The 12,508-nt window shown below is 35.0% G+C and overlaps 1 protein-coding gene across 3 annotated transcripts in view; it reads left to right on the top strand.

Annotated features, from left to right (window-relative positions):
* Nucleotides 1–12,508, top strand: part of BMP2K (BMP2 inducible kinase) — a 118,412-nt gene that overhangs the window by 64,631 nt on the left and 41,273 nt on the right. For all 3 annotated transcript variants that reach the window (XM_070612737.1, XM_008542943.2, XM_070612738.1), the window contains exons 8-9: nucleotides 8,523–8,626; nucleotides 10,024–10,103. In XM_070612737.1, the coding sequence (XP_070468838.1) occupies nucleotides 8,523–8,626; nucleotides 10,024–10,103 (184 nt within the window). The remainder of the gene's footprint in view (nucleotides 1–8,522; nucleotides 8,627–10,023; nucleotides 10,104–12,508) is intronic.

The raw sequence follows: 12,508 nt of genomic DNA, 5'->3' as shown, positions 1-12,508 counted from the left end.
AAATACAAAAATGGATTAGCCGTCTGTGGACAAAAAGTCAGCTGAATCTCTGCCTCAAACTTTTTGCTAAAATTTCAGATAAGTGAAAGACTTAAATACTAAAAATAAAACACATGTACTTGAAGAAAATATATCTGAATTTATTTGTAACACTGGAATGGGTAATGTATAAGTTAGGCATTAAATCTCAGGAACTAGAAAAGAAAAGATGAGTTTATTAACATATGAATTTAAACCATTAAAAGTCCCCCTAAACCCATGGCCAGCGTAAAGTCAAATGATAAATTGGAAAAAAATATTTGTTAAGCATTTGAAAAAGGCTAACTTTTGTAATTTATGAAGCTCATATAAATCAAAAAGAAAAGGGCAAGCACTCCAAAATAAAAATGGTCAAAAGAAAATGGAGCATAAAAGGATATCTAGCCTCACTTTGCATACTTATTTAAAGCCTGGTCTTTTTATTTCTGTAACGTGGATTTGCTCATACACGTTGGAAATTGGAGAATTATGTCAGTTGAACACAAAAATCACATTACTTTATGTGGAATGTTTTTCCTAGACAAGGGGAACCATTGGGGCGGGGGTGGTGTTAAACTTAACAGAGGAAAGGAAATAGCCCTAAGCTTGGCCGCTGCACTGCCAGCGTGAACGCTGTTGGCTTTAATTGGAGAACATTAAATATGAGTGCTTGTACTGGGATTTTCTTCCCGGGGAGAGAGAGATCTACCTCTCTCGTTTTGTGTGGCTCCCTACCAGTGGATGACCCCCTGAATAGCACCCCCACTGGCTCAGAATTCCACTTTTATCTTCATTGGTTGAGCACCTCTCAGGCTTGTTTTGATGTGTCTTTATATCCTTGTGGCAGCTTCCAGCCAAATTAAGCCACTTGTCTGTGCTGTCCAAGTTACCTTCCCAGGTACCAACTGATGTTTTTGTCAGTGCTTGGTGACAAAGTTATATAGTTTTTCAGTGATCTGTCCCAACTCTGTTTTTCCCATCAGCCCTATTTGTAGCCTGCCATTTTGCAGAATGTGAAATTTTTTTTAAAAAGCAAACATATGTTTAGGGTATATTTGAATAAACATTAGACTCATAACCCACTTTATCTTATCCGGGTGTATTCCTTTTCATTGTCTAAAAATTCAGGCACCAGAAGCATGAAAGAACTCTGATTAACTGGGATGCTCAAAGATTAGGTTGAGAAATTTACTTTGTTTTTCTTTTTTTCTTTTCTTTTCTTTTCTTTTTTTTTTTTGGTGAGGAAGATTGGCCCTGTGCTAACATCTGTTGCCAATCTTCCTCTTTTTGCTTGAGGGAGACTGTTGCTGAGCTAACACCTGTGTCAGTCTTCCTCTATTTTGTATATGGGATGCCACCACAGCATGGCTTGATGAGTGGTGTCTAGGTGTGTGCTTGGGATCCAAACCCGCGAACCCTGGGCTGCTGAAGCAGAGCACATGAACTTAACTACTATGCCACCAGGCCAGCCCCCTGAGGAATTTACTTTGCCTGCTGTATGTTCTGGCTAATTGAAGTTTAACCTTTTATTGAAGCCCTTGTAAATCATTGTAACTGTGACACTCTTTTGTTGCTAAGTAAAATGTTTTAAGCACAGTTGAACTGAGGATTTTGTTGGGGATCTTGCAATGTCTTAGAAACTCTGAATATTCTCATTGGGTCACACTGAATGAGAGACTGGACAGTATGTACCCTAACTTGTGATTTAATTTGCTTATAGTAATAAGATCTTAATTTCTTAGGTTAAGTATGGGTTTTTTTCTTCTTGGTGTATTTGTGTGTAGGTATGTGTGTGTAATGGAAAGGTGGAAAAGCTCAACACTATTGATAATTTTGGGATCTAATTGAGCTCTAGTCATTGATGCTTTATTGTGCATCATATGCTTCCTTCCTTTGTCAATAAATGTACAGATTTTAGTTTTTATCAATGTTACTATAAATTTGACCATATATTAATGTCTTTGAACTTATTTCTGACAGCTAGGCAGAAATTTTAAAAAAAGGTTAAGTAAAATAAAAGCCATTCAAGTAAATGTTGAATTTATCTCCTCTCAAAGGGTTTTAACGCACTTTTCTTTTTAAATATTGTCTTTAGTAAAAGCTTAACGAAGTAGAGATTTTTAAAAATGAACGTATGTGTGATTTTTCTAGAAAACATTTAGATTCTTTGCAATTTTGATTACATTTTTCACATGTGATCTTGCCTGTTTCCCGCCATCCTGTTTAGGTTCCTCTGCTTTTATAATATATAATTAGCGATTTACATTACTTTCAAATAAATCCTACATTCAGAAAATCAAGAATTGCCTAGCTGTGCTCATAGTTTCTGAAAGTGAAACTTTTCATTGCCAGTTGTCTATTCATGCAGTGTAGTTGCTCCCACATATTAATATAAGATAAAGCATTAAAGAGACTTATATCTTTTTAGTATTAGCAGTTTTACTAATGCTGCTTGCATCTATTTTATATGACTCAGGATTTTTGAAAATGAAATAACCATGTGTAATCTTTGTTAAAACTGTGTGATTTGTGGTTACATAAGTATTTGAATATACTTTTGATTATCACTGATTTGGCCGAGGGTAGTTATTACCTACTGTCCTTAAAGCTCAGTTTAACTATTAATTTCATCATACTTCCCTGCAGACTTTTCTTCTTAAAAGTAGGAGAGTCAATTATTTAGAATTTTTCTTCTTAGCTTCTGTTAGCTTTTCCAAGTGATGGAGGTGGCTTGAGGGGTCAGGAAGGAAGCACTTTCCTTTTATGGATTTAAGAGTTGAAAAGAAATTAAGAGAACTTTTAGAGGAGGATGAGAAGCAGAACTAAGAGGATTTCTGAATAGTTATGATGAGGGCCCAGAAGGCTGGCTGCCTCAGCTTTCTTTCAGCTCCTGTGTTGGAAGGCGGTTAAGGAAATGTATTGCAGAGATTAAGAACAAGACCTCTGGAGCCAAAGGGCCGTGGCTTGTATCTCTTCTCTCACTAATTTGGTACCGAACATTGGGCACCTCCATTTATCTCAATCTCATTTCTAAAAGAGCGTACTGAAAGTACCTACCTCTTAGGATTATTGTGAAAATTAAATGAATTATGAAAAGTGCTTAGTGTGTGTAGGTGCTCAGTGAGAGATAGTCTTTAATACTATCATTACTACTATAATAACTACCACTGCTACCGATATCATTATTCTAATTCTTTCTGAGCTAACCTAGTTTCTGATTTTCTGGGTAAGGGGAAGGGCATGCAGGTATCCATTAGGATGTAATTTCCCTGCAGAGATTTCTTTGGATGCTTTGAAGCAGAACTTGATTTTGTGGATTAATAGTGGCTCTATCGAAGGCTTACCGTAAGTTGTATTTTCCAGAATATCCTGTTAAATGTAACTACTAAGATTATTTTTCTCATCTCTTACTTTGTGCAGTGATGTAGTGCTTCATAATGAACAGCAGGGCAAGCTTTGTTTTTCTTGCTTTTGGGTCTGCTCACTTACTGTTGCTGTTATGGTTCTGTATCTTAGCTCTTAGCAGCTCATCTTTTGGGTTTAAATTTATTTATTTTTAATGAAATATAATTGACATATAACATTATTTCCAGATATATAACATAATCTATGTGTATACTGGGAAATGATCACCACAGCGAGTCTAGTTAACATCCATCACCTCACATAGTTACACTTTTTTTTCTTATGATGAGAACTTGTAAGATCTACTTTCTTAGCAACTTTCAAATATACAGTACAGTATTATTAACTGTCACCATGCTGTACATTACATCCCCAGGACCTATTTAGTTTAAAACTGGAAAGTTTGTACCTTTTGATCACCTTCACCCATTTTGCCCATCTTCCACCCCTGCTTCAGTCAACCACCAGTCTGTTCTCTGTATCTATGAGTTCGTTTTTTAAAAAATAGATTCCACATGTAAGTGAGATCATATGGTATTTATCTTTCTCTGTCCAACTTATTTCCCTTAGCATAATGCCCTCAGCTCCATCCATGTTGTTGCTAATGGCAAGATTTCTTTCTTTTTTATGGCTGAATAATATTCCATTGTGAGTGAGTGTTTGTGTGTGCGTGTGTGTGTGTGTGAGTGAGTGTGAGTGATATCTGTCTGTCTGTCTATTTTTCTTTCTATCTACCTACCTACCTACCTATTTATCTATCCATCTACCTACCTACCTACCTACCTATATGTCACATCTTCTTTATCCATCCATCCATCGATGGACACTTAGGTTGTTTGCATCTCTTGGCTATTGTGAATAGTGCTGCAGTGAACATGGGGGCGCAGATATTCTTTCGAGTTAGTGTTTTCATTTCCTTTGTATAAATAACCAAAAGTGGAATTGCTGGGTTATATGGTAGTTCTATTTTTAATTTTTTGAGGGACCTCCATGCCTTTTTCTATAGTGGCTGCACAGTTTACATTCCCACCAGCAGAGCACAAGGGTTCCCTTTTTTTCACATCCTTGCCATCTCTTGTTATTTAATGTTTTTTTGAATAATAAATAAATTTGTTTTAATATTTATTTTTTGTGGGAAACCAGGAGCTTGCTTGCTTGTTTTCAATACACTTAAAATTTATTACAGAAATTAAAAATATATACAAATATAGGCAGAACAGTGCAGTGCAGTGAATTATCACATACCTCTTACCTAGCTTCAGTGACTATCAACTCATGGCCAATCTCTTTTCATCTTCACCCTTACCTACTCTCTTCTCCTATATTATTTTTGGAAAAAATCTGACATTTTAATGTATGTTGGAAAAGAAATCAAATATTAAAATTGGATTTCCTTGGAGGTTTTCAGTCATTGGCTCTGGGTTACCACTTGGGGAGATGTAGAGAGAGAGCTCTGATCAATAACTTACAGAGACAGCTACCAGGACTATCTCAGATATACTATCCGGCATATTTATAGTGACATGTAGTGTTTTCTTTACGACTGAACACATTTATTATATTAGCTTTCCAGTTTGGTTTCATTTCAACATTCCATAGAATAAGGACATGTATACCTAACATGTAAGTTTCTAATAATAATCTTAATGGGTTAACAGATAAAAATAACAAGTTAATGCTTGAAATATTTAGGTTGCAAAATTAGAGTGGGTGTTTCTCTTTTCAGACAGATTACTGTAAGTGTAATAACTGGAAATCTGTGGGAGAGAAAAAGTTTATGGAAGGAAGAAAATTTAACAAAATTTTAAGGAGGAAAATTCTTTTGAGACTCCTATCCAAAGTATTTTGTTGAGCTGTTAGATCAGAGATGCTGGTTTAGCTTTTACTTGCGCCCAGTCATGGATTCATCATTTTGTGTAACTTGAAGGGGAAATACTTTATTTAATTTTTGGCTTGAGTCTTGATGAAACCATAATTTACCTTCCAGCAGCAGTAGCTCCTAAAAGCTCCTTTAGCTACTCTTTTTATTGGAATAATAGATATTGTGCTTTCCTATGCAAAATTATTATAAATGTAACTAATTCAGCTGCCTCAGACGGTGTTTTTTAATCAGATGTCTGATGGATCAGTTGGAAATGTGGTGGTTTCATCGTACACTACTTCAGTGCTGAGACTGCTTCGTGTTCTGAGGTTGTTTTTAGTGGTGTTTGTGTCAGTAGAAAGATGTATAAAATTAAAAGGAACAGAGAAGTATGCTTTCATTTCCTTGTGGCTAACTTTTTAAAAGTCGATTTTGTATTTGCAGTAGAATCAGGGTCGATGGGAATGGTCTCATGATGACTCACATTATTATTTTAAGTTGAGTAAACAAGGATGTGTTCTAGCTTTCTACCTTGTCTCTCTCTTTTTTTTTTAACTTAATCATTTGATTCATTTTTGGATAAACTGGACCTATGTATTCTTTAATCCACTCCTTCCCCTCAAGAGCATGTTTTTTTAGATGTTATGGTTTTATTATCATGAAATAGGAGTTAATAAAACACGAGACTTGAGGATTAATTATTGTGAGAGGAAATGGCTTTGGACCAACTGCTTAAAAACTGAAGTTGTCATACGTGGTAGATGTGCCTCAGTGTTTAGCTGGATTAGAGACAATGGTCTGTGCTCCAGATTACGTTATTCAGTAATCTAGGAGTACATTTTGCAACCCAGGCTCTTGGAGAGTTTGGGAGATTATATTATTTAAATCGAAGTCTTAAAGATGCCTTATTGAGTTTTTTTTCTTTTTCTTTTTTAATGGCTGATAGTATCCAATATAAAAATATTCAGAGATAAAAATGTGGCCATGTTCTGCCTGTGGTGTTCAGCCTCTTCGCACTTTGAATTTAGAACCAAATCAGAGATGGGGCACAGCAGCTTATCAGATAATAAAACTGTCAACAATAATAGTGATAAAGCAGAATGAAATTTGAATCTGAAGCCACATGGGCCTGTTAATGTGTATTCAACCCCCGATTTACTCACACCCATTCATAGGCAATGCTGGAAAACCATAGACTTGCTCACAGAAGCAGGCCACTTACACAATATGGTTTCACAGAGAACATGTATGTCCTGAGAATAAATTGTTCTCTAAGAAAGAGCATCAGAGGTTGGTGTGTGTGTGTACTTATTTCTTTTTTTCTAGTCCAACAATTAGACAAATCACTGAAGAAGAATGAGTTATAGTAGTAGAGAGAGGTCCCTAACACAGTGCTTTTCAAACTGTTTGACTGTGATCCATAGTAAAAATATATGTTTTAGTTATGACCTGGTGGTACATACACACATGCACCCACACGCACATGCACGCACACATGAAACAAGGTTAATGAAATACTGCTTATACTTACCACATTAAAGCACTCTAATATTGCCTACTCTATTTTATTAAAATAAATGCTAAACATGACCTTTTAAACTGATTTTTTTCCTACTTTTTCTCCCCAAATCCCCCCAGTACATAGTTGTATATTTTAGTTGTGGGTCCTTCTGGTTGTGCTATGTGGGACGCTGCCTCAGTGTGGCCTGATGAGTGGTGCCATATCCGCGCCTAGGATCTGAACTGGCGAAATCCTGGGCCGCCGAAGCAGAGCTGAAACTTAACCATTCAGCCATGGGGCCAGCCCCTGTTTGGTTTTGAAAAATTATATGAATAAACATTTGTTGTTAAAAGTCTGTTTAAATTTATCCTCATATCATGCACTGTTGTTACTTTTAAAACATTTACTATCTGTTGGTATTAAGATAAGATATGATTTTGGAGGATAAAAGAAATCTTGTAGATTCCTCAAATCTTTTCTGGAATGAGGTTGAATATAAATTAATAATATTAGAATTAAGTATTTTTAGTTATTTCTGTCTAACTATGGTGATAAAATAAAAAAAATCAATTTTATAAGTGATAATATGTTAGCCTTTGTAAATATATAAAATCAAATTACATGCAGAGTATTTTTAAAACTGAGTTTAGAATCTCTTGAATAAATTTCTAAGTTTGTGCTTAGTGTCATTTGCCAAACAACTGTTTTTTTTTTAACCAAAATAAGTTTATCATGCTGTTGGACATGTTACACATTGTTTGTTCAAATCTTACTTAATTTGAAGGGAAGATTTAATTCATTTTGATTTATAATTTTAATTTAGCCTTTTATATACTTTTATCTCTCTATACATAATTAATTAGCAAATTTCAGAATATTATCTGATTAATGCTATAAATTTTACATTCCAAATAGGCTTAAAAATGATTTGAACATGGCTATAGGAACGTAGAGTTAATCAATAAAGCAGAGTTAGAACATGGAGATGTCTTAACAAAATATGAGTTTTTCAGTTATAGACTTGAATATAAATATCAACCTTCTTGTGGCGTTGTAAATTAACAAGTCACCCAAGAAATAGACAAGTGATAGTGGTCATTTTGGTTAGAAAAAAGGTCAGGCATTTCAAGCAATGCTTTAAGGTTGGTGTGAAATCTGCTTATGATAGGACCATAAAACTCTCCTCATACTTCTGGACGTGATATGGATAAGGTGCTGAAATACAGAACTATGGTGACTATCGTTAGCATCCGTATGGGAAGAAAGCATGTTTTTTGGAAAACTATAGTGTCAACCCTGTACAACTTTGTTACATAGGTTGTAATGCACACAACTTAGTCTTTTCTCAATGATTCAGGATCATTGAAAAATTAGTAGAGGTATTTTAGATAATAGTGAAAATAAGGACCCCTACTGTAGCCCTGGAACTTTCTTGAATAATTCCCCAGTGTTCACTAAACTCACATTTTGTGTGTTCATATTTGTCATTCATACTTCTGGTGCAGAGCTGTTCTATAACTGATTTGTCTTTAGCTTGAGATAATGCTTTAAGTTCATGTATAAAATAATTTCTATATTTTCTATAAACATTAACAAAGTTTCCTAGAATCATCACTAATCTTAGAATGGAAGAAGAAATGTGTGTGTGTGTGTATATTTTTGTAAATCCTTGTAACGTGCCCTTAAATAGCTTCTGTGTTCAGTGAAACTTCCTAACATTTTGATCTATTCTTGCAGGGTTCATGCTTGAACCAGATCCAGACCATAGACCTGATATATTTCAAGTGTCCTATTTCGCATTTAAATTTGCCAAAAAGGATTGTCCCGTCTCCAACATCAATGTAAGTAGTTTTTTAAGTAGAATAGGAATTTAAAATCCATATCATCATGTGTGATATATATACTTTCAGAGTTGGTTGTTTCATGACAAATGGTCTAAGTGTGTGTTTGTGAAGAGTATTTTTGATATAAAGCCACAGTTGCCAAACTGTGCACCGAGGTGCCCTGGGGAGCTACAGTAGACTTGGGGGCACTCGAGGATATTTTGCATTTTTGAGGGCAACATAGTGACATCTGTCTAACACAGCATAAACTGCTATTATTAAGTTGTTTGGGCCTAACTATTAAACAAACAGGACTGTTAGATTTCTTTTAGGAGGAGGCCCTAGGAGTGTCATAAAAAATTACTAAGTCACTAAGCAGACTATAAACTGAAAAAGGCCTGGTCACCTGTGGTGTAAAGCGCACAGGCATTGTATATGGAGAGACCTGTGTTCAGTTCTGTCCTGATTCTGTATATTTTGGGAAGTTACTTAATGTCCACTTCTTTTTTCTATAAAACAGGCATAGTAGTTGTGAAGATTACAAGTAATAAATGTAAAACCCATGCCTAGTCCATGGAAGGTGCTGAGTTGGTAATAGCTAATATTATTCAAAGGCTTTGAATTATATTCAGTATCTACACACTGTACTTAACTACATCAGGTTAACTGTGTATGGCAGGTCTGCTAATTTTAATAAAGGTCTAGAATCATCACTGATTCTAAGCCATTCTCAACTTGGTAAAAATCGTTCTGACCTGTCTTGTTTTAACAGGTTTTCCTTTGTGTATAACTTAATTCACCCCACTAAGAAAAAAGAAGGAAGTTGGTGCCTTTCCTTTTGGTTTTTGAAATCCTTACTGTGTCAATGTATTTATTCAGTTCTCTGTTGAAGCTGAAAGTCAGGCAGTTCTAACATTCTAGTAATGAAAGTAGGTTTATTTGACATTTGACTGTGGATTTTTAGCTTTTCATTGAGCAAACATTTATTGATTTATTGAGTGCCTACTATAAGCCAAACATAGAGCGTAAACAAGTGAGTCAGGTCTTCTGCTCTTGTTTTTCACTTTGCAAGCAGTCATGAAAATTGTCTGCATTATGTAGAAACAACACTTAACTTAATATGCCACAGCGTCTTTTTTTCAAAGTGTGAAATAGTCATTGATTTACAAGTGTAATATAATCCTTCTTTTTACCCAGGATTTACCCATTTGTAAAATGGATATAGTAATATTGTTCTGTTTATTTTCCAAAGGTTTCTGTGGAACATGAATGTGAAAGTGATGTTTGTATAACATGCAGTGATATTTGCAGATTAGATCTGGCAAATGTATGTGAACGATTTGTAGGTATCTGAGGTGAAGCCTTCTGTGATTAAAATAAAAACTAAATGAAAAGTTTTATTTTTTTCTTCCAAGAATTCTTGTATTCCCTCAGCTCTTCCTGAACCGATGACTGCTAGTGAAGCAGCTTCTAGGAAAAGCCAAATAAAAACCAGGTAGGCAAAGCTATGCTGAAATTTTTAAAAAGGGTGTACTTCTTATTTTTAATCCCAGCAAATAGCATTGATTAATATCTCCCCCACAAAAAGTGTGATGTTCCTTATTACAATTTAGATGGCAAACTGAGCTTTTTTGTGTTAGATACAAGTTGACATCAGTGTCACTTGAACTGCTCACTTGCAGTAATCAAGAAGTGATTGTGTAACTGGTGATGTTACCTTGGGTCATTTTAGGGGGAATTTTTTTGTTTGTTTGTTTTGTTTTGTTTTTTTGAGGAAGATTAGCCCTGAGCTAACTGCTGCCAATCCTCCTTTTTGCTGAGGAAGACTGGGCCTGAGCTAACGTCTGTGCCCATCTTCCTCTACTTTATATGTGGGACGCCTACCACAGCATGGTCTGCCAAGCAGTGCCATGTCCGCACCCGGGATCCGAACCAGCGAACCCCAGGCCGCCAAAGCGGAATGTGCGAACTTAACCGCTGCGCCACTGGGCTGGCCCCTAGGGAGAGTTTTGTTGTTTCATCACATGGCAACTCTAATTTATGAAATGTTTTATTTTGAATTTATAGCTAGTATATTTTTAATTTAAGGAAATAAAAAGTAGCTCTTACAGGTATATATTTAGAGTATTCTGAATTCATAAACTATTTTATGTATTCTAATACGTATTTAGAATATGTATTTTAATGTATAATTTATAATGAATGGTTGTAATGATAATATGTTAAGGCTGGTAAAGAAATATTGTTTTAAATAATTTTTCATAGTTATTTACCGTGTTAATAAGTTTGATGTGTATTATGTAGGTAAAGACCTGAATCTGATTAATGATTGAATTAATGGTTGATTTTTTTTCTCATGCTTTTTTTTGAGTTTAAAAGTTAATAAGCAGGACTATGTTTTAGGTTATCAGACAGGTGTAATATTACATTTGGGGAGATTTCTTGGTCACAAATTTTTTGTATTATATTTTGCTTATGCATAGTATTTTATTTGATATAAAATATATGAAATATACTTTTGTCATGTACCTATTATATGCAAGATACAGATACTGAAAGCACAAAGAAAAAGAAGCAGTGTTTATTCTCAAGTTCACATTATAATGAAGATAGACAAGTAGACAGTTACAACCTGGTCAATATCAGGCAATTCTGAGAGTGGAGGAAGGGAAAGACTTGGGGGGAGAGCAAACGGGGCGCAGAAAGAATCCTTTTCCTGGGGCTGGGAGTTGCTAAGCTCTTCCTTGAAGGAGGAAGGTCAGTCACCTGGAATGACGGGGAGTGAAACTATAGCAGGCAGGCATTTCAGGCAAGAAGAATGGCCTTTGTGAAACTGCAGGGCTGGAGGATAAGGGGACATATCTGGGATTGGTGGGAAGTGAAGCTGCAGAGGCAGGTAAATGTTAGTCATGAGCAACTTTATTTCTATGTCATACGGAGAAATTTGGACTTTGGCCGTTAGGCCAGTGAATTTTCAACCTTGTAGTCAGGTCATATCTTTGGGACTTGGTTGTGAGATGTGTTATAAATAATCTGTTATTTATAAATTGTTAAAATATCATTTATGAATGACTTAGTTTTTAAAAAGAAATGTCTTCATTCTAAAAATATTATCTTCGTTCACTTGAATTTTAAAGTATTCTCTTGAGTAAGAGACAAAGGAGTAAAGTTACATCTAACACGCAGGAATCCCGCGTAACCAACAGTCTGTCTTATCTATGACATAGCTGTAGTTAGCTGCTGCTGTTTTAGTTGAGAGATAGTTATGAATTATTGTAGGACTTGTCAGTTGAATTTTATTGTTAGTTGTGTTTTTTAACAATTATTTTGTCAATAATTAAATCTTTAAGAAGGTAGATAAAGATTTTAAAAAAGCATGAGTCAACTGAACAAGAATGATGCTTTGAATATCTTTTCACTATGACACAAGTTATAGCTTTACAGCCATAAGCAAATGAAGTTAATGCAGCTAAAATTCATAGAGCTGTTCATAGTATGTTAAATCTGTATATTATGTATATTAAAAAATAGAGTTCATTGGTGCTTATTGGTCAATAATAAAAATTTACTCTTTATTGATAGTATCAAAGAACTTGAAAAAATCTAAATGTGAATAAAACTTAATGTTAAAAATTTAGTCTTTTTTTTCACGTATAAGGCATTTTTCTGAGGGGGAGGGTGGAGAAATCTTTAAATAGCTAGTATCATTATTTACATGCTTTAAAGCTTTTATGAATATTTTCCATCTGCCCTACCTTCAATCTGTGGCACTCTTTGCTTTACTTCTTAAAAGCCCCTACACTTCCCCCAAATCCGCATCTGCTCGTGGGGCTGTTAAACATGTGAAGCTTATGTGACATATCTTAAAGATGGAAGGGTTGAGGATCACTGTCCTGGCAC

The sequence above is a fragment of the Equus przewalskii genome, chromosome 3, assembly GCF_037783145.1.
Source record: "Equus przewalskii isolate Varuska chromosome 3, EquPr2, whole genome shotgun sequence".
In the NCBI taxonomy this organism is placed as follows: Eukaryota; Metazoa; Chordata; class Mammalia; order Perissodactyla; family Equidae; genus Equus; species Equus przewalskii.
Note: the sequence above shows the minus strand (reverse complement) of the source record. Positions and strands in the feature narration are given on the sequence as shown.